Genomic DNA, 24,037 nt, shown 5'->3' with positions numbered 1-24,037 from the left:
AAGGATTCACATTGACACTTGACAGTGTGCACTACACAGATAAATTATTTTCCCCGTTGTATCCATTTGTACTTAAAATGGTGTATGTTGTAATTGACAAACTATTTATTTTGAGATTGTTTTAAATTAAAATGCAGACCTTGTAGTACTATTAATGAACAGTGTAAAGCACAAAACTGGGAGGTCCATACTCCATTCAATTTACAACAGTTTATCTCCTACATGAATGAAGATACAAACTTAGGTAAGTTTTAGATTGTGCACTGAAACTAAAGTAAGGTTTTGGTTAGTGTGGTTGCTGGTAGAGGTCTGTCAGATGCAACTACCTTGCCCGCACACTCATTCACTACCAGATGAGCTTCATGTCAGAATGGTAGCAACACAGTAATAAAAGGCACTTAACATTCTCCATTTCAACAGGCACAGTTCAGTCACAAGAGCATGTAAGAGCATTTCTTAATGAAGAGCTGTCTGAACAAAGGATCGGTCTTAATGGGAGTAATAATCTCACTTTGTGACACCATCTGATATTTGATTTTGTTTTTTGTTTCATAGGGGTTTGTGAAAGACACTGTCTATGTTTCACTCCTTCCACCAACTTTGAGTGATGCTACATATCAATAGAAGTGAAGGTAGCAACTTCGGACATGCTTGCAGAAGTATGGAAAAATTATGACTATCATCTGGTTGGTTGTTGTTCATCTGGTGGGGGACATATTGAACATTTGTGAAAGGTAAATTAAAACTTTGATCCCAAATGTAATTGTAAAAAGTACCCCATACTTGTATGTGTATGCATGTGAGAGATACACCTTGTAAATTCAGATGGTTCATTTGGAAATGAAAGGTTTGTAGTTCTATGCATAAGTTAAAATTCACCCCTAGTTTATATTTTCAGTCAAGATAAAGTCTTGTGAAATCTGATGAATCTGTTCAAAATACCCTATAATTTAATTTCTAGAAGAAGCAGTGCATGACAGAGAATATCGTGTACCACTACTAGTCATTTTCTTTCCGTTCCACTGGCTACATGGCTACCATTACAGCCTTTCTAGCTGGATGTGTGTACAGAGAATGTGTACAGGAGAGACTGGTTGACACAACAGGATAAACACCAATGTGAGCTCTGCTCTCTATGGCAGGCATAGCACCCGACAGAGTTCAAAAAATGGTTCAAATGGCTCTGAGCACTATGGGACTTAACATCTGAGGCCATCAGTCCCCTAGAACTTAGAACTACTTAAACTTAACTAACCTAAGGACAGCACACACATCCATGCCCGAGGTAAGATTTGAACCTGCAACTGTAGTGGTCACACGGTTCCAGACTGAAGCGCCTAGAAACACTCGGCCACATCGGCCGGCACAGAGTTCAAATTTTCAGTCTCTGTCTAACGGCACAGTACCTCTGTAAGGACACTACTTGATCATAGGAGTGAATCATCCATTTATCTGAACTGGTGGAAGACACGAAACAGTGCATAAATTTTTTAAGACTTTCTGTGTGGGCTGTTGAGAGAAGACAAAAGAGTGTACAGACAATGTAGTTGGATGAATTTTCTCAAGTTCAAATGGTATTTTTTGAAGTTAAAGCTTGTAGCAAACATGACTGTTAAAAAAATAAAGGGAAATGACAAATAAGGATGTCATCTGCATTTTGGGGGAGACAGCATCATGGTAGAGTGCGTGATGGAAGGCAGCGTGTCTGATGGACACGCATTTTCTGGATCTTATGCTACCAATAGCTTCAGAAATGTTGTGTCACTAAAAAATTGTTGAGCCTTATGTAGCCACCCGTTGACATCTTACTTGTTGACTTTTGTTTCGGGTTCTTTGGCCAACATTTCTTTAATGATTTTTCTCACATTTCGCCAGCACAGGTGGCTCGCATGGTCAGAGACATGCCCTCCATTGCTAGTGGTGCAACCAGCAATGGAGGGTGTAACTTAGTCAATGTCAGCCATCCAAACCGGCAACATTCAGAAAAATCGTTAAAGAAACACGTAAGGAAGATGCTGAGACAAAAGCCAACAGGGAATATGTTAACTGCATTATTGGTGTCAAAAGTCCATTTTTGAGGTGGGAAGAGTGTTTTGTGGTCAGCTGGTATGGCATTTTATGACAAGGGCAGTTAATGTGCCATTGCTGATGTTCCAGCAAACGAGCTGATGATTCAACGCTGTAGGACTGTGACCTGCTGCACATCTCAAGTCAGTCTCCGACACACAAACACTGTGTGTCTTTGTTGTCTTGTTTTGTGTGTAGTTAATGTGGAACTCCAACATGGAATACATGCGGTTTAATGTAAATAATTAATTGCTCCTGTTACATTACATGAATACATCACAGACATGGCACTCCTTAATTATGTGGAACTCGTCAGTTAAACAAAAGTTTTTATACAAGTCATAATTTAACACTTTTTAAAAAAGAATTGTGTTATTACTAATTTATATCTAAAATGGATCTATTAAGGGAAGGAGTTGTCATTCAGAAAACCTTCTGATTTGTTTTTAAATGCTGGTTGGCTATCTGTCAGATTTTTGGTGCTATTTAGTAACCAACAAAAGAATTTTGTGGCAGCATAATTCATTCCTGTCTGTGCCAAAGTTAGAGTTAACCCAGAATAGTGAAGATCAGCCTTTCTCCTAGTGTTGTAGATATGTACATTGCTATTTCTTTTGTATTGGGATGAGTTAACAAAGTTCATAAGCGAATTTTGAATATCCCTATTTCCTTAAATAAATGCCTGCAAGATAATCTTGGGTGGGCTCCAGCTATTATTCTGATTACACGCTTTTGTGCAATGAATCCTATTTTCCTTAATACTGAATTACCCTAAAACATGACGCTGTACTCAAGCAGTGAATGAAAATAGGCACAGCATGCTAATTTACTGATATTTTTATCACCAAAATTTGCAATACCCTAATAGCATAAGTAGCTGAACTCAAACATTTCAGTAGATCATCAATGTGTTCCTTCCCATTCAATGTCTCATCAATGCACATAGCAAAAAGTTTGGAATATTCTGCCTTCTTAGCTACAGACTTCTATTTAAACTCTATACTGATTAATGATGTTATGCCATTTACTGTACAAAACTGTACGGTGTTTTCCTAAAATTTAATGAGACTTCATTTGCAGGCAACCATTTAATAATTTTCTCAAAGACATTACTATTACCACGACTAATTCTTGCTAGTTGGGTGTGATTATTATACTATCATCAGCAAAAAGAACTAGCATTGCATCTTTGTGAACAGAGAGAGGCAAGTCAGTAATATATATTAAGAACAATAAGGAACTCAAAAGTGAACCCTGTGGAACCTCATTCTTGATGCCTCCCCACTTTGAGGAAGATGCTGATTTTTGTCCATTATATGAACTGTTTACTTCAACCTTCAGCACTCTTCCAGTTAATTCGTTTGTGCACTGTCCCACTCAAACCACAATACGTAAGCTTATCTGGAAGAACTCCATGAGTTATGCAACCAAAAACCTTTGAGACATCACATAGCATTTTAAGTTAACAAGCCTTTCTGGAAACCAAACTGAAATTTTGTTAGTACATTACTTTTACACATATATGAAGCTACTCTTCAAAAATTCAGGACGGAATACTGCCAATATTGTGAAAAGGACAGACTGCTACTCACCATATAGAGGAGATGTTGAATTCCAGACAAGCACACCAAAAAGACAACTAATTATGTGTGCTTTCAGCTTTTTAAAATGGACCGCCCACCAACCCACAACCACACCCACACACACATTCAGATAAGCAAGTACACCTCACATACACATGACTGCTATCTCCAGACAATCAGGCTAGAGGGCACTGTGCTATGTCGAGCAGAAGCAACAATCTGGAATAGGGTGGGGATGGAAGAGGGATAACAGGGTATGGGTAAGGGGGGAGAGGAGTCAGCACTGCCTGGCAAAGCATGCAGGATCTAGATGGCATGATAAGGCTGCCAGGCGCAGCACCAGAAGGTTGTGAGTGAGGAAGGGGAGTGGGTGGAATGGGAAACAGAAAAGCAGAGAAGCAGAGAATAGACCAGTGTGCGCATTGGCAGAGAGTGGCTCACAATGAGATGAGGGTAAGGGAATGTGAATTGAGAGGAGATGAAAGAACAAAGGGGGTGGAAACTGTTGGGTGGTGTGTGTGTGGAGAGTAGGTCACCAGGGGTTGAGGTCAGGATGATCTGGAAAGTGTGTTGTAGGGGAATTCCTATTTGTGCAATTCCGAAAAGCAGGTGATGGAGGGAAGGATCTAGATGGCCTAATTTGTGAAGTGGTCATTGAAATCAAGCATCTTAAGCTCAGCCGCATGTTGTGCCATGGGATGGTCCATTTTGCTCTTGGCTACAGTTTGCTGGTGGCCTTTCATCCTGGTAGACAGCTGGTTGGTAGTCATACCAACACAAAAAGCTGTGCAATGATTGCAGCAGACCTGGTATATGACATGGCTGCTTTCACCTTTAGCCCAGCCTCCGATGGGGTGGGATAAACCTGTGACAGGACTGGAATACAAAGAGCTTGGTGAATGGATTGGGCAGGTCTTGCACCTGGGTCTTCCACCAGGATATGATCCTTATGGCAAGGGACTGGAATTTGGAGCAGCATAGCAATGGACTAGGATGCTGTGGAGGTTGAGTTGAAATGTGGCAATGTGCTGTGCACGAATGACCATCCTTTACATAAGCAATAGTTTTAAGAACTTCATTTGATAGCTAAGAATATGGGGTGGCCTCAGAAAGAAACCCAGTTGTACGAGCAATGAAGTTCTAGCTTTTTTAATTAAGCAAGTGCCAATTAGAATGCAGATCTGCAGAAGTCTTATGTTGCTGAGTTTTCTTTGTTGTAAGTAAATAACGCTCTCTCTCTCTCTCTCTCTAAACTGTCTTAAGGAGCTAGTTCAACACCTCACACACACCTGAAATAAATTACATCTCATAGATAGAGACAGATGTGACATTATCAACAGTGTCAGTATGGAGACAGGAACTGGTCAGTGATATCATAGCGATGATTGTTACTGAAGTTAATAAACCCATTGCTGGGAAGAGCAGATAAGCAGTTGTTACCATCCTACTTGGACAATGAATGGACATCATTTAGTTTCAATATGATGAACATTGAGGACTTATGTGCACAGTTTACACCGACTGTAAACTGTGCTCTGGAGAAGTATCTGACTAACTGTCTTCACTCATTCAGCCCCTTCCCTGTTCCCATTCCAGCACTACACAGCCATCATTCCACCGTCACACCCAATCTTTTTATTTCTCTGCTTTTCCACTACTCCCCCTCACCCCATCCTACCCTGCTGCCCTCTATCTAACCTGCAGCACGTCACTGTCCACCACTCCCATGCGGTATCACTCCTCCTCCCTGCCCCAGCCTCCTCGTTATCCCCACCCAGTCGCCACTCCCATCATGCACTGGTGCTGCTGCTCGCAGCATGGTTTCAGTTGCCTGAGACTGCAGTTGTGCGTGCAAGTTGTGCTTGTGCGCGTGCGCGCGCGTGTGTGTGTGTGTGTGTGTGTGTGTGTGTGTGTGTGTGTGTGTGTGTGTGTGTCATCTATTGTTGATGTAGGCCTTAATAGCTGAAAGCTTTAATTGTGCCTATCTGCGACTCATCATCTCCGTTGTGTGGTGAGTAGCAACTTCCCTTTTCATAACAGTCTATTAGAGAGGTTTATATGAAACAGGTAGCTACTGCAGGTTAGATAGAGGGTGGGGGGGGGGGGGAGTAGTGGAAAAGGAGAGAAATAAAAAGACTGGGTGTGATGGTGGAATGATGGCTGTGTAGGGCTTGAATGGGAACAGGGAAGGGGCTGAATGAGTGAAGACAGTTAGTAACATACTTCTCCAGAGCACAATTTACAGTCAGTGTAAACTGTGCACATAAGTCCTCAATGTTCATCATATTGAAACTAAATGATGACCATTCATTGTCCAAGTAGCAAATGCCTGTTTTAGTTCTTATTTAAGAATAAAAATGCAGAGAGTTACTCCAGACAATTCAAATAATACAATGATGCCACATCATCTGCATCAGGATGCATTACAATGGGAGCCCCACAGTGTTCTATCACTGGCTCACTATTGTTCATGCATTATGTTAATGATCTGCTGTTTTATTTGAATCATGAGGCAGAAGTAATCCCGTCTGCAGGAGGTACAAGCATTGTTATGAAGCCAAACAACAACACATCAACAGAGAAAACAGTAAATGATGTTTTTGAGAAAATTACTGAATGGTTTTGCACAAAAGGCCTAGCATTAAACTTTGGAAAAAAACTGCAGGTCATCCACTTCTGTACAGTCCAAATCATCTCACCTCCTATTAACCTAGTATATCAACGTGAGGACAGAGAATTGTATGTTCTTAGTGTGCCTATTGATGAAGACTTAAATTGGGAAAGCCACATAGTAGACATAGACCTGCTAAGATGTTTAGGTTTGGCTACTTTTTCCATAAGAATAAATGCTGACTCTGGGGATACTGAAGTCTGCAAGTTAACATAATTTGCAATGTTCAATCAGTGATGTCTTATGGGAAATTTTCTGGGGTAACTCCTTGCTTAGGTAAAAAGTATTCACTGCACAAAAGAGTGTCATTAGAATTATGCATGTACTTCAGAAACATACGTCTTGCAGGAACCTCTTTAAGCAGATGGGAATATTAACTACAGCCCCAAAGTACACTAACTCACTTATCAATAATCCATCCAATTTTGAGAGTAACACAGATATTCACAAGTACAGCACAATAAGGAAAAAATGATATGCATTACTCTTTAACTAATCTAACTTTGGCAGAGAAAAGGGTGAAATATATAGCTATAAAACATTGACATTCTACCCATGGAAATAAAATGTCTGACAGACAGCAAAAGTGTCTTCAAATTTAGTTTACTGGTGTTTCTCCTCAACATCTCCTTCCTTACCATAGAGGAATTCTTGAGCAGAGGTAGTCATCAGAAAAACTTTAAATGGTCAGCATACACCCATATAAACATTAAATTTTATTTTTACTTTTTAGCTCTATGTGAGTGTTTTATGCTTATTCTGTTGCGGTATTCCACATCACAGCACTTATCATGAACCTGATCCATGTACAAAGTAGCCAACTAAATTAAAATCTCTAAGCAGGTCAAGGGCTTCTAATGAGGCACTCTGGCGTGGCAATAAAAGACAGCAAAAGAAACACTTGTTGTAAATTCTGCATTTAAAAAAATTGCTCACAAAGGAGGTTCATACAGTTTTTTGACTGCCATTTAGACTCTAGCACAGAGGACATGGAAGCAGGTATCTCTAGTAATGAGAAGCAACTGAAAGAGTTGAAAATACACAGTCAGCCAGGTCTGGATGGAATTCCAATTTCTTTTTACATAAAGTATTGCTTGGCAATGGCTCTTTACTTGCTATTGTGAATCTCTTGCCCAGTGCAAAGTCCAAAGTGACTAGAAAAAAGTGCATGTAACTACTGTATAAAAGAGTGGCAAAGGAACAGATCCAAAAACTTACCTACCACTGCCCTTACTGCTAGTTTGTTGTGGAACTCTTTAGTATATTCTAATTTTCAATAACAGAACCCAGAACACTGTCCTGGATGACAAGTGTTCATCAGAGATAAGGGTATCATCAGGAGTGTGCTCCAGGGAAGTTTGACAGGACCGTTCTTGTCCTCTATTTACATTACGGAGTTGACAGATAGCTCAGCAGTAGCATGTGACTGTTTGCTGATGATGCTGTTGTGTATGCAAACCATGGATTTGTTGTTGAGTGACTGTGGGAGGATACAGAATGACTTGGACAGAATTTCTATTTGGTGTGATGAACAGCAGCTTGCTCTCAATATGGAAAAATGTAAATTAATGCAGGTAAGTAGAAATATCAGCTGGGTGCTAGTAGGACTGCTGAGGGTTCTGAACAAACTTCACGATGTATATGACAGTTAACCCATCCCAGAACGTAGACTCTTGATGAGTTTCGTCCCTTATCAACACTGATACTGGCAAGATATTGGTCCCAGGAAATCCAAGACTTTTGAGTTAGTTTTAATTTCTAGTTTGAAGTTGGATAACGAAAGACAAAAGAAATATTTTTTAGTGCGATATAATTAAACATTTACCATTTTCTGAGTTTTCCCTTTACTTGCACTTTGAAATACTGCTTCCTGCCAAATTTCACGATTCTTGGTCAACAGGTAGTACCCTATATGTTTCGATGAGTGAGTATCAAAATAGGTTACAAACTGTATATATGCTAATAATCCACACCATCAACTTATCAATGTATCACATATATTGGCTTTAATTTGTGTTTTAATTACAAACAAAAAAATATATTCTAACACAATTATTCTATTCATCGCCACTTTCTTCATCGTTACAAGCAGAGGAATCATCGTTGTCGTCGCCATCTTCCCATATAACATAGTTCTCGGTTCTGGCCAGTGAATTTGTGATACCACATATTTTGATAGTTTTTCCACCAGTGAAAGCATAATGGAGTTCCATGCACATTTCATCAACCTAAAAATCAGAGACAAATACGGTCACCTGATTTTTCCACTTGGCTTGACCTTGTGGTTTTCATCAGCTATCCATTGTGTATATCGCTGCTTAAGTGCAGCTTTGAATAGCCCATTCATACACTCCTCTAATAGTTGCTGGATGTGTACTGGTACATAGGAAAAGCCAAGGATAACCGTTGTAAGTGCCCGCAAAAGATGTATTTTGCTACACTGGAAGGGGAGAACAAATGATAAAGACCTCACTCAATTTTTTGTCACCTTATGTCTTGAGTTCTCGTAGAGAGAGGATGTGTTTAGATATGAGATGCATGTAGTAGCTTTCATGGTATCTGAATAGCAATTTCTCTCAGTGCAAAAATATTAGGGCTTTTTATTTTCTTCCATGCACCATGAAGAGGTCATGTCACACCTGCTGCCTGCATATGAGGAAGAAGCCCGATATACGAAAATTACATTACCTACACGGTCAAGAAGGAGAAGTTTTGCGGCGTCGGAAGAAGGAGCACCTACAGAAGTGCGTAGATCTCGACAACATGGAAGTAAGTTCAACTCAATACAAACTCAGAGGAGAGAAGATATAAAGTTACAGAATTTGGCCATTAATTGAAAAAAAGTTGCTCAGATGGACATCAAACCTCCAGGATTATTGATCAAGTCAGTTTTCCCTTTTTGTAACTTGCTTCAAACTTCCTCACTCCACAGAAGCTGTCCACGACCAGCATGTTTGGTAAATTCAATAACGCACCAGGATGACACTGCCCAACATCTAAATATGCATTACCCAGTCAATCACACGGTCATCATCCATCCACCCTTTTGGATTTGCTCTCACCAAAATGCCTTTCACTGATATTTTCAGAATAGTTTTCCTTTGAAATATCAGTAAGCTGGTAGCTTTTGTCCATCAGCAGTTACACACAACATGGCTGTACACCTTTGCTTGTCATTGCGGCCAGTTTGTGTAATGATGCTGGATTCCCCTTTCCTGTTCATTGTTGATCAGCAGCATCTCAAAATAGACTGGCATTTGATCCACTTTATCAATCTGCAGCAACATACAGGAATGGTTGTGGAGCAAATTTATCACGTAGTGACGAAAATTCGCTATTTTTTCCTCGTAACTGTCTGGAACCTATTGAGTGATGGTAGTTTTTTTCCTCCAGAAGCCTAATACATTTCGAATGAAAAAACTTGATATCCAGCTCTAGTTATTTTAAAAACCTGTGATGCCTAGTTCTTTGGCTAAGGCTAATGCTCTGAGTTGGCACATTTTACTAGACACTGTGTATCAAATGTTACCACTTCGTATCTACATAATAGCTAAACCTTTTTTGCAAGTTCAGATGCTTCACTTTTGGCCACAGAATTCCCAGAAATTACCGTTCATTTCTTGAAATCGCATTTTGTGTTTCTGCCAGTAGCAAATACAACCCTCGTTCTCATCATACTTTCTTCCTACTGCACAGTTTCCAATGTTCTCTGCTTCTGCAATAAAAAATTAAGTTTTTCTTTAGCTGTGTAAGAGTGATAATGATAACTTGTAGCCACAATTGACAAGTTAACATGTGGTTGATACTTCTCTTCTAATGTGCTACTGATACATCACCGACTGAGGCCACCACAATGCTATAGAATAAAGGGGTCTACTCTTGGAGGTGGAGCAGAACCAACACTATTACAATTAATTTGTGCATCTCAAATTTTTGTCCTTAAATTCGGGAAAAAATATGCATGGATTATTTGTGTATACATGGTAAGTAGGCAAATCCTTTGACCGCACAAACTTCGAAGCTCCAATTTTTCACACCACCAAGGAACCATAGCCTTCAGTTAAATGGCATACATTTCAACTTGCTATGTCTGTCCATTGCTGAGAAAAGGAGTTTTTAACAATAAGACAGAGAGATAGACAGAGAGATGGATGGAAAGCAACATGATCCTATTAGGTTTCTCTTTTTACAGACTGATGTACGAAACTCTAAAACCAATTCTGTAATGTTTGAATACAATATCAGTGGTCTGTTGCTTGACACAGTAACAGCGATTAAACATCTAGGTACAACATTAAAGAATGTCATCAAATGGAATAAGCAAGCAAGACTGATTTTAGGGAAAGCAAATAGTCGACTTCAGTTTAGTTTAGTAGGAGAATTCTAGGGAAGCGCAGCTCATCTATATAGGAAACCCTGCACAGAACACTTCTGTGACACATTCTTGCTAAAGTGTTTGAGATCTCCACCAGTCTGATTAAAGGAAAACCTCAAAGCAATTCCGAGGAATGCTGTTATATTTGTTACCGATAGGTTCAATGACACACGAGTTTCATGGAAATGCTCTGTGAACTCAAATGGAAATTCCCGGAGGAAAGACAATTTTCTTTTTGTGAAACACTATTGAGAAAGTTCCGTAAACTGGCATTTGCGGCTGACTGCAGAACAATTCTACTGCCACTAACATACAGCTTTCATAATGATCATGAAGAAGATGTAAATTTGGGCTCATGGAGACACTTTTCCCTCACTCTGTTTCCAAGGACAACAGCAAAGTTATGACTAGAATGGTACAAGGTTCCTTCTGTCATGCACAGTATGGTAACTTGTGTATTATTACGTAGATCTAGAACAAATGTGGCTAACTTGTCCAAAGCCCTATTGCCAGCAAAGTTATCAGCATAGCACCAATCTTGAGGCTGCACAGGACTCTCATCTACACAACATTAGGAAAAGGATAAACTGCTACTCACTGCTACTCACCGTAAAGATGATACGTTGAGTTGCAGACAGCCACAGTGAGAAGACTGTTACACATTTAGCTTTTGTCCAAAGCCTTCTTAAGTAAAGGAAACGCACGCGCACCCGCATGCACGCACACACAAGCGCGCATGCACACACGAGCGCGCACACACAAGTGCGCACGCACACACACACTAGCAAGCACAGCTCATGCACACATGACGGCCATTCAGGCCGCTCAGACTGCTCACTAGCTGCTGGAGATGGCAGTTGTGAGTGCGCGAGGCGTGCTTGCTCGTGTGAATGTGTGCGTATTTTCTTTTCTGGAGGAGGAGATTACTGTTTAACGTCCCGTCGAGAACGAGGTCATTAGAGACGGAGAACAAGCTCGGATTAGAGAAGGATGGGGAAGGAAATCGGCCATGCCCTTTCTAAGGAACCATTCCGGCATTTGCCTGAAGCGATTTAGGGAAATCACGGAAAACCTAAATCAGGATGGCCGGACGCGGGATTGAACCGTCGTCCTCCCGAATGCGAGTCCAGTGTGCTAACCACTGCGCCACCTCGCTCGGTCTTTCTTTTCTGAAGAAAGCTTTGGCTGAAATATAAATGTGTAATAGTATTTTCATTATGCAACTCACTGTGTCATCTCTACTGTGAGCAGCAATCCATCCTTTCCCTAATACAGTTGACATTCCAACCTGGAGTTTTCATTGTTGGATCCTCATCTCATATAGAGAGACACACAGTTCTCCACAGCCATTCTCTCTAATTGATAACATTTTACATCTACATCTACATCTAAATTTATACTCCGCAAGCCACCCAACGGTGTGTGGCAGAGGGCACTTTACGTGCCACTGTCATTACCTCCCTTTCCTGTTCCAGTCGCGTATGGTTCGCGGGAAGAACGACTGTCTGAAAGCCTCCGTGCGCGCTTGAATCTCTCTAATTTTACACTCGTGATCTCCTCGGGAGGTATAAGTAGGGGGAAGCAATATATTCGATACCTCATCCAGAAACGCACCCTCTCGAAACCTGGCGAGCAAGCTACACCGCGATTCAGAGCGCCTCTCTTGCAGAGTCTGCCACTTGAGTTTGCTAAACATCTCCGTAACGCTATCACGGTTACCAAATAACCCTGTGACGAAACGCACCGCTCTTCTTTGGATCTTCTCTATCTCCTCCGTCAACCCGATCTGGTACGGATCCCACACTGTTGAGCAATACTCAAGTATAGGTCGAACGAGTGTTTTGTAAGCCACCTCCTTTGTTGATGGACTACATTTTCTAAGGACTCTCCCAATGAATCTCAACCTGGTACCCACCTTACCAACAATTAATTTTATATGATCATTCCACTTCAAATCGTTCCGCACGCATACTCCCAGATATTTTACAGAAGTAACTGCTACCAGTGTTTGTTCCGCTATCATATAATCATACAATAAAGGATCCTTCTTTCTATGTATTCGCAATACATTACATTTGTCTATGTTAAGGGTCAGTTGCCACTCCCTGCACCAAGTGCCTATCCGCTGCAGATCTTCCTGCATTTCGCTACAATTTTCTAATGCTGCAACTTCTCCGTATACTACAGCATCATCCGCGAAAAGCCGCAAGGAACTTCCGACACTATCTACTAGGTCATTTATATATATTGTGAAAAGCAATGGTCCCATAACACTCCCCTGTGGCAAGTCAAGAGGTTACTTTAACGTCTGTAGACGTCTCTCCATTGATAACAACATGCTGTGTTCTGTTTGCTAAAAACTCTTCAATCCAGCCACACAGCTGGTCTGATATTCCGTAGGCTCTTACTTTGTTTATCAGGCGACAGTGCGGAACTGTATCGAACGCCTTCCGGAAGTCAAGGAAAATAGCATCTACCTGGGAGCCTGTATCTAATATTTTCTGGGTCTCATGAACAAATAAAGCGAGTTGGGTCTCACACGATCGCTGTTTCCGGAATCCATGTTGATTCCTACAGAGTAGATTCTGGGTTTCCAAAAACGACATGATACTCGAGCAAAAAACATGTTCTAAAATTCTACAACACATCGACGTCAGAGATATAGGTCTATAGTTTTGCGCATCTGCTCGACGACCCTTCTTGAAGACTGGGACTACCTGTGCTCTTTTCCAATCATTTGGAACCTTCCGTTCCTCTAGAGACTTGCGGTACACGGCTGTCAGAAGGGGGGCAAGTTCTTTAGCGTACTCTGTGTAGAAACGAATTGGTATCCCGTCAGGTCCAGTGGACTTTCCTCTGGTGAGTGTTCCCAGTTGCTTTTCTATTCCTTGGACACTTATTTCGATGTCAGCCATTTTTTCATTTGTGCGAGTATTTAGAGAAGGAACTGCAGTGCGGTCTTCCTCTGTGAAACAGCTTTGGAAAAAGGTGTTTAGTATTTCAGCTTTACGCGTGTCATCCTCTGTTTCAATGCCATCATCATCCTGGAGTGTCTGGATATGCTGTTTCGAGCCACTTACTGATTTAACGTAAGACCAGAACTTCCTAGGATTTTCTGTTAAGTCGGTACATAGAATTTTACTTTCGAATTCACTGAACGCTTCACGCATATCCCTCCTTATGCTAACTTTGACATCGTTTAGGTTCTGTTTGTCTGAGAGGTTTTGGCTGCGTTTAAACTTGGAGTGAAGCTCTCTTTGCTTTCGCAGTAGCTTCCTAACCTTGTTGTTGAACCACAGTGGGTTTTTCCCATCCCTCACAGTTTTACTTGGCACGTACCTGTCTAAAACGCATTTTACAATTGCCTTAAACTTTTTCCATGAACACTCAACATTGTCAGTGTCGTTTTGATCTGTTAGGTAGTCTGAAATCTGCCTTCTATTACTCTTGCTAAACGGATAAACCTTCCTCCCTTTTTTTATATTCCTATTAACTTCCATATTCAGGGATGCTGCAACGGCCTTATGATCACTGATTCCCTGTTCTGCACTTACAGAGTCGAAAAGTTCGTGTCTGTTTGTTATCAGCAAGTCCAAGATGTTATCTCCACGAGTCGGCTCTCTGTTTAATTGCTCGAGGTAATTTTCGGATACTGCACTCAGTATTGTGTCACTCGATGCTCTGTCCCTACCACCCGTCCTAAACATCTGAGTGTCCCAGTCCATATCTGGTAAATTGAAATCTCCACCTAAGACTATAATATGCTGAGAAAATTTATGTGCAATGTATTCCAAATTTTCTCTCAGTTGTTCTGCAACTAATGCTGCTGAGTCGGGAGGTCGGTAAAAGGAGCCAATTATTAACCTAGCTCAGTTGTTGAGTGTAACCTCCACCCATAATATTTCACAGGAACTATCCACTTCTACTACACTACAGAATAAACTACTACTAACAGCGACAAACACGCCACCACCGGTTGCATGCAACATATCCTTTCTAAACACCGTCTGTGCCTTTGTAAAAATTTCGGCTGAATTTATCTCTGGCTTCAGCCAGCTTTCTGTACCTATAACGATTTCAGCTTCGGTGCTTTCTATCAGCGCTTGAAGTTCCGGTACTTTACCAATGCAGCTTCGACAGTTTACAATTACAATACCGATTGCTGCTTGGTCCCCGCATGTCCTGACTTTGCCCCGCACCCTTTGAGGCTGTTGCCTTTTCTGTACTTGCCCGAGGCCATCTAACCTAAAAAACCGCCCAGTCCACGCCACGCAACCCCTGCTACCTGTGTAGCCGCTTGCTGAGTGTAGTGGACTCCTGACCTATCCAGCGGAACCCGAAACCCGACCACCCTATGGCGCAAGTCGAGGAATCTGCAGCCCACACGGTCGCAGAACCGTCTCAGCCTCTGAATCAGACCCTCCACTCGGCTCTGTACCAAAGGTCCGCAGTCAGTCCTGTCGACGATGCAGCAGATGGTGAGCTCTGCTTTCATCCTACTAGTGAGACTGGCAGTCTTCACCAAATCAGATAGCCGCCGAAAGACAGAGAGGATTTCCTCCGATCCATAGCGACACACATCATTGGTGCCGACATGAGCGACCACCTGCAGAAGGGTGCACCCTGTACCCTTCATGGCATCCGGAAGGACCCTTTCCACATCTGGAATGACTCCCCCTGGTATGCACACGGAGTGCACATTGGTTTTCTTCCCCTCTCTTGCTGCCATATCCCTAAGGGGCCCCATTACACGACTGACGTTGGAGCTCCCAACTACCAGTAAATAAAACTATTGTTCTATGGTCTGACTGTTTATCAGTCATTTTAGGGGCTTTCTTAGTTTTTTCTCTGGTTTCTTTTCACAGATATGGTGAGATGAACCTTTCAATCAGTTGCAATCTAGTGAGTTATTCTAGTACTGAAGTGTAGGGATCACACTTGCTACAAAGGTCAGTTCTCTAAAAGTAATCTCCAAAAGAAACATGTTGGTTTCCTCATAGTTGAAGTAATATGAAATGCAAATACTGATAACTTTTAAACTATCCTGGACTATTTAGCCATCTTCAATTTCATCCCCCCCCCCCCCCTCCACCCACTCTCCTTTCTAATGAGATATGACAGATTTGGCTCAACATAAAATGTCTGTTCTATGCTCATCTGAAAACACCAAAAGGGTGGAATACTTCAGTTGATGTCTTACTAATCTTAACAAATAAATTTAGAAAGAAGAACAGTTTTATGTCAGTTACCTGACTGTTGAGGGTGACTGGCTTCATTTTCATCCATAACTGTCACATCTTCAGCTTTCCAGTTTCCCAAATTTTTATCTTCACAGTCCTTTTCCTTCATTGCAGGATCTGATGGAATTTCGGTGCAATCCTCATCCTTTACAGAAATACTGTTCATACCATTATTATTTCTGGATAAACATAACTCAGACATAGGGGTATTTGCAGACTTCTCCAGTTTAACATCATTAGCAATGACTGCATTAGCATGCAGTTGACTGCTCGTAGCATCTTCAGTTTCAACCTTACAGTCTTTGGCTGATGAGGTAGCTGGTGCTGTAGCATTACTCACATGATTACAAAGTGGTAGAACAGGCTTTACTGAACATTCAGTACAAACAGACTTTTTCATTTCCATATCAACAATGATTATGGTTTCTCTTCCATGACTGGATGAACTGCTCTCACAGGGAATTTCATTTGTTTCTATCCTCTTTTCACTTAGTTCGTCTTTTACTTCCCTTTCATTATTATCTCTGGACAAATGTACCTCAGACATTAGAATATTTGTAGTCTTCCGTGGTTTATCATCTTTAGCTACAATAACATCAGGGTTCAGTCCATTGCTCTTTGCACCTTTAGTTTCACACTCTTCATTCTCTTCAACTGATGATGTGTCTAATACACTTGTTTTTCTTTCCTGATTAGAAACTAGTAGGTTAGTTTTCAACAAGCATTCAGTAGGTACAGCATTTTTCATTTGCATATCAGTACTGACTGTGGTATCTTTTACAAGAGAGGATGAATTGCTCTCACAGGGGACTTCATGTGCTTCTAGCCTCTTTCCATTTGGTTCATCTTCTACATTTTTTTCATTACTATCTCTAGATAAATGTACCTCACACACTGAAATATTTGTAGTCTTAGCAACAATTACATTTCCCTTTACACCTTTAGTTTCATTTTCACGCTCTTCAATTAATGATGTATCTAATACAGTTGTTTTTCTTTCCTGATCAGAAATTGTTAGATCAGGTTTAAATATGCATTCGGCAGGTACAGTATTTTTCATCTCCATATCAACAGTGATTAAGGTTTTGCTTACGTGAGAGGATGAATTGCTCTCACAGGGGACTTCCTGTGCTTCTATCCTCTTTTCATTTGGTTCATCTTTTACTTTTCTTTTATTACTATCTCTAGATAAATGTACCTCAAACACTGGGATGTTTGTAGTCTTCCCTGGTTTATCACCATTAGCTACACTTACACCAGGATTCAGTCCACTGCACTTTACACCTTTGGTTTCACTTTCACACTTTTCAGTTGATGATGGTTCTAATGTAGTTGCTTTTCTTTCCTGATTAGGTACTGGAATGTCAGCTTTACAGAAGCATTCAGTAAATACAGCTTTTTTAATTTCCATATCAACATTGGTTGTGGTTTCTCTTGCATGAGGTGATGAATTGCTCTCACAGGGGACTTCATCTGCTTCTATCCTCTTTTCATGTGGTATGTCTTTTACTTTTCTTTCATTACTATCTCTGGATAAATGTACCTCAAACATTGGAATATTTGTAGACTTCCCTGGTTTATCATCATTAGCTATGGTTACATTGCTCTTTACACCTTTAGTTTCATTTTCACATTCTTCAATTAATGATGTATTTAATATAGCAGTTTTTCTTTCCTCATCAGAAAATGGTAGATCAGGTTTAAATAAGCATTCAGTAGGTATAGCATTTTTTATTTCCATATCAACATTGATTGTGGTTTCTTTTACATGAGAGGATGAATTACTCTCATGGGGGACTTTATGTGTTTCTATCCTCTTTTCATATGGTTCATCTTTTACTTTTCTTTCATTGCTATCTCTGGATAAATGTAACTCAAACACTGGAATATTTGTAGTTTTCCCTGGTTTATCATCATTAGTTATGTTTTTATCAGGACTCAGTTCACTGTTATTCATGCTTTTAGTTTCACTTATACATTTTTCGATTAGTGATGTACCTGATGTAGCTGTTTTCCTTTCCTGATAAGAAACTGGTACATCAGGTTTCAATAAACATTCAGGAGGTACATCATTTTTCGTTTCCATTTCATCAAGAGTGACTCTGGCTTCTCTTACACGAAGAACAGCATTTTTCTCACAGTGAACATCTAATTCTCCATAAGTTTGTATAATCTTTTCACTTGGTTCATCTTTAACTTTTCTTACAAGCTCATCTCTGCCCATTTGGACCATAACACATTCACCTTTATTGTTGTGTGGGTAGATACTACACACCTCTCCACACTGCTGAGGCTGAACTGTATTTTCAGTATCTGTGAGTGACACACCACAAACGGAATGTGTACTGGGTTCTTCCTTGGTACTGTTTAACATAGCAAGGTCATCATTAGAAACTACCAAATCCTCACTTCTTATGTTGAAACAATTGTTGTTGGAATTATACTCCTTCCTTCTATCATAATGTTCTGCCAAATCATTTCTGAAACCTTTTTGTGTGCTCATTACAATAGGGACACTGCTTTCTTGTTCTTCCATGCATAAAGTGCAGGAAGCATCATCCACATTCAAAATTTCATCTGTAGTATTAATAGCTATAGATACTTCACGTTCTTCCTGGAACTGCTTTTCACACAGTGTCTTAACACTCTCCTTTATACCATCATCGATCATAGATGCTACAGTGAGGCAAGAGCTGTCAACTGCCACATCAGTCACATTTGTTGATGAAGAGAAAACCATAATCTGTTCATCAATTGATGAGATAGCCACACTTCTATTACCATTATCTGATGAGTGCCTATCATCATCTTTGGTTTGCATATTACTTCCAACAGGTTGTGCAGGCACTTTAGTTTCAGTAGTTGTCTGTGTCTTACGATAACTAACTGGCATTAAAGTAATTGTTTCACTTTTTTCAGTACTAACCATACCACAACTGCCAGTATTTTGCAAGGGAATGCTTTCACCTTTTTCTTTTATTATAGCAGTTTCAACCCCTATGGGGGAGGAGGTACCTGACGTCACAGTGTCTCGATTATGATCACAACTTCCTATTGGCATTAAGACAGTATCGTTTTCCAATAAATTTTTTTCTTGGAACTCATCAGAGTTATTCAAATACATTGAAAGACTTTCATCTTCTATAATGAATTTATCTGCTTCAGAACTGATGTAATCAATGTTCATTTCTTGTACAAAATTAGCTATGGACGGCTTTGTAGTCAATTCATTTTGTTCTTCCTTTGAGGATTCAAGGTCATATACATTCATCTGCACATTGGAAAAAGGCTCTTTGTTGATGCCTTCGTTGTCATCACAAATACTTTTAGCTGATGAGTCCACGAAAGATCTTTCAGACACAGAAGATGCACTAATCTCACTGTTTTGCTTTGATGTGTTAGCTTTGCCAACACATTTCTGAACCTGCAAAAAAGAAATCCACAATAAAATAAAGAATACTATTCATCTGCAGGCACTAATTTTATAATTCTAATATAGTTTATACTGAAATCAGCACCCAAATGAAAGAATGTTACTTAATTTTGTATGGTCCAGAAAGGAGCCCATTATTCAGGAAAACACATTTTCAGTTACTTGCCCACAGCCACAGAAACTTTAACTACTAGAACATTCAGATCAAAATGAACTTAATGGATCTGTTAGTAGATCACTCCTCCTACAAGGTTGACAGATTTCTAGTAGAACCAACTGACGTGTATATTACTAATAATTCAAAATAAAAGTAATGTTATGTAAAATCTGACTTCCCTATATCTTCATTGTGGTAATGTTATCAAAGTATTGATAGGTGTTGTAAACTGATAATAATTATCATATGCACCTTGGTGTAATTTTACAACTTTCTGTGACAAGTTTGTTATTACCTACTAAATGAAAAGATATGTTGATTTATTCCACACCCATGACGACCACTTCACTTAGGATATGTGGGAGGAACATCAGCATCTCTCTCTCTTTTTTAACAAAAAATTTATCTACCATGTATTCTTGTTTTACAACACCTTCTACATCATTGTGTATCTCCTCTCACTATGGAACTGTGACAACAACAACAAAAAATGTATCTAATCTACACTGGTGCGCAATACTTACAGAAAAATGTAACTTTCACATGACTTGTCACTGCCAAGTAACACAGTCTGATGAAACTTGGCCACACATAGAAAGAACTGCTACAGTACAGTACAGAATGTAACAAAGAAATACGTAATGAGATGAATGGAAATAACAACGACAAGAATTACATTTAAGTCTCTGTGATTCATGGTAGTTCCCTGGACATTACAAAAGGCAGCACATAGTTCTTAATATAGCCTGTGATCATCATGGAGTTCTGTAATGTGCCCCTGTGCTGACCACAAGGTTGGTAACGAGTCCTTGTGGTAGGGCATTCCATTACTCCACCAGCATGTTGGCAACCACTGGATAGTCAGTGCAAGTGGATTTGCTGCAATATGTCTCCCCCAAGGCATCCCACATATGATCGGTGGGATTTAAGTCGGGGGAACAGGCAGGCCAGTCCATTCACTGAATATCCTCTTGTTCCAAGAGCTCCTTCACCTGCATTGTTTGATGCAGTTGCATCATGTCACCCACAACAATGAAGCCAATGCTGAATACAACCTGAAAAGACACACATTGGGAACCCTTACAGTGTCACAATAACATTGACCAGTGCGTGTATTGTTTTCAAAGATTTGGAGGCCAGTAAACCCATGCAACAGTATGCCTCCCAACACCATATCCCCTTCGATAACATTCCTAAGTGCATTACGTCTTACCACCTTTTGTCTTATGAGAGTATGTCCAATACTATTGAACATGATCACTTTGGTAGTCCACGTGTTATGGAGGTATAACGTTGCATAGTCGTACTGATCCCAAAATCTTTGAACATAGTACACTCACCAGTCAACATTACGCTACATGCACTACTTCCCCACATCCATCTATTTAGGGGTATGTTCACCCTTGACTTCATTTTTATGGAAGACAAGGTGTGACCGCATCGAACATGGGAGGTGGAGGATCTCCTGGGATGAGAGAATATTTGGCAAATGGGTAGGACTGCCCGCTCACCTGACTTAAATCCAATTGAGCACATGTGGGATGTACTGGGGAGACATAGTGCAGCACATCCAAATGCACCAAAGACAATCCAGTAGTTCAACCACACTGGCAGGGGAATGGAATGCTGTACCATAAGAACTCCTCAACACCTTGTGGTCAATATGAGAGCATACTGCAGAGCACACAGTGCCATCTGTGGTGATCAAATACCATATTAAGAACTATGACCCGCCTTTTGTAATGTCCAGGGGACCATCATGAATCGTGGAGATTCTTTGTAATTACTGTCTCTGAATAAAAGTGTCACTTCCACTCATCTCATTGTGTATTGAGCGTACTGTGTAGAGTATTGGAGCAGTTCTTTCTACATATGGTCCACGTATAAATAACGTGAGGTAAAATACAGGGAGCGAAAGGCTATTTACAATTTGTACAGAAATCAAATGGCAGTCTTAAGAGTTGAGGGACATGAAAGGGAGCAGTGGTTGGGGAGGGAGTGAGACAGGGTTGTAGCCTCTCCCCAATGTAATTCAATCTGTATATTGAGCAAGCAGTAAAGGAAACAAAAGAAAAATTCGGAGTAGGTATTAAAATCCATGGAGAAGAAATAAAAACTTTGAGGTTTGCCGATAACATTGTAATTCTATCAGTGACAGCAAAGGACTTGGAAGAGCAGTTGAATGGAATGGACAGTGTCTTTAAAGGAGGATATAAGATTAACACCAACAAAAGCAAAACGAGGATAATGGAATGTAGTCCAATTAAGTCAGGTGATGCTGAGGGAATTAGATTAGGGAATGAGACACTTAAAGTAGTAAAGGAGTTCTGCTATTTGGGGAGCAAAATAACTGATGATGGTCAAAGTAGAGAGGATATAAAATGTAGACTGGCAATGGCAAGGAAAGCGTTTCCAAAGAAGAGAAATTTGTTATATTGAGTATAGATTTAAGCGTCAGGAAGTCGTTTCTGAAAGTATTTGTATGGAGTGTAGCCATGTATGGAAGTGAAACATGGACGATAAATAGCTTAGACAAGAAGAGAATAGAAGCTTTTGAAATGTGGTGCAACAAAAGAATGCTGAAGATTAGATGGGTAGATCAGTTAACTAATGAGGAGATATTGGATAGAATTGGGGAGAAGACGAGTTTGTGGCACAACTTGACAAGAAGAAAGGACCGGTTGGTAGGACATGTTCTGAGGCATCAAGGATTCACCATTTTAGTGTTGGAGGGCAGCGTGGAGGGTAAAAATCATAGAGGGAGACCAAGAGATGAATGCACTAAACAGATTCAGAAGGATGTAGGTTGCAGTAGGTACTGGGAGATGATGAAGCTTGCACAGGATAGAGTAGCATGGAGAGCTGCATCAAACCAGTCTCTGGACTGAAGACCACAACAACAACAACAACAACAACAACAACAACAATGGTCCACATTTCTTTGAGTTATATTACTTGGCAGTGACACATCACGCAGAAGTGTTGCTCACCAGTGTGTAAATAACAAGAATTAAGATAGAGTACTACTCATTATGTAGAGTAGGCATTGAGCAAACACACTACTTTTCAAATGCACCTCTCTGCTTCTCAATGCCTCCTCTATGCAGTGAGTAGCAATCTATCCTATTTCATATCATTATTCCATCACACATTATCCATTGTCTAATCTATAAACAGATAGAGGAAAAGCTCTTCAGGTACAAAGTTAATGTTGTAACTCATTCCCCATCTGTCGCAATCACACTTGTCCTAATGAACACAAATCACTTAGTTGGATCGCAACAGCAGAATGTGACTAAGCAATCAGGGTGAATGCTATTTATTCCTGCTGGATCTTTTGAACTCTGCAGCTGTCAATGACTGTTGGTGAATAATGCAACACAAATGCTTTTAAAATGCTTTAATTCAATGCCATGACAGGTTTCAGGCTATCATACCTCTCTCCAGATGGCTAACACTTCTGAATACATTGATGTCTTGGTCAACAACATGTTGTCCACTTCTGCATTGCACAGGTATACTGGAATATTGAGCACCACTTTATAAGTTGTTTCAATAGGGGAAAAAAATGTTTATGTGCCTACATTTATTTAATTTTTAGAGTGAAACAGCTGTACACAGTTACTTAGATTCCAGTGGATGGCACTTTGTCTTGCTAAGGTCTTTATGATGCATAGACTGTGTCAGTGCAAACAGCACATACGTTGAAAATAAATCTTTGTGGCACAAAAACATTTCATAATATGCTTCACAACAGTTTGAGCTACAAACATGTGCTTTACATTCGATGCTTTTGTTTATAGTGCAAAGAGCACCCACTAAACAAAGGTACCATGCATTTCCTATTGAGCAAAGACGTAAACTAAGCAAGGAAAATGTGTGGGTGATACAACTTGTTATTAACATAAAGATGCTTAAACTCTAAAAATGAATTTATTATTGAATCATTATAGAACAAGTTTCCTCGGGAGCTTTTAAACCAACTGGCAGTGGAAATTTTAATGAAACATTATAAAGCTACAAGATTGCATACTATAAATTAGATATATATGTATACATAAATACTGAACTTTTGATGGTCATTACAGTTTATAGTTTAGTTGTCAGTAACATGCAATTAAAAAGGTGAAGATAACACATCTGTTCAATATTAGGGTTTTGATACAATTAACTTCATGCTGACTTCATAAAGAGATTATTTCAAATAAAAATATCTGAAAATTATTGTTATAGCATGTTGTACATAATGTTAAAACTTAAAAATATTTGGCACTAAGCTACTCTTAGTGTTTATTGTGTTGTGTTTGATCCCTGTTCCTTGCCTTCTGTAGTAGCTGTTAGCATGTTATGTAGTGTAGCTGTTTTTCTATTGCAGTGAGGAAATTCTCGCTCAGATTCCTGACTGCTGCGTGTCCATGATGTTTTAATTTATTTGAAGAGAAACTGTTTGTTAGCTAACTCCAGTTGCTCATTTAGAATGTGTTGTGGTGAATGGAGGGTGTGAATATATG

General features: G+C 40.0%; 1 protein-coding gene across 1 annotated transcript in view; it reads right to left on the bottom strand.

The window, feature by feature from the left end:
• Nucleotides 1-24,037, bottom strand: part of LOC124619967 — a 293,396-nt gene that overhangs the window by 155,316 nt on the left and 114,043 nt on the right. Inside the window, exon 11 of the mRNA XM_047146629.1 lies at nucleotides 15,946-19,360. Within this exon, the coding sequence (XP_047002585.1) occupies nucleotides 15,946-19,360 (3,415 nt within the window). The remainder of the gene's footprint in view (nucleotides 1-15,945; nucleotides 19,361-24,037) is intronic.

This window comes from Schistocerca americana, chromosome 6, assembly GCF_021461395.2.
Source record: "Schistocerca americana isolate TAMUIC-IGC-003095 chromosome 6, iqSchAmer2.1, whole genome shotgun sequence".
In the NCBI taxonomy this organism is placed as follows: domain Eukaryota; kingdom Metazoa; phylum Arthropoda; class Insecta; order Orthoptera; family Acrididae; genus Schistocerca; species Schistocerca americana.
This window is presented reverse-complemented; position numbering and strand designations above follow the sequence as displayed.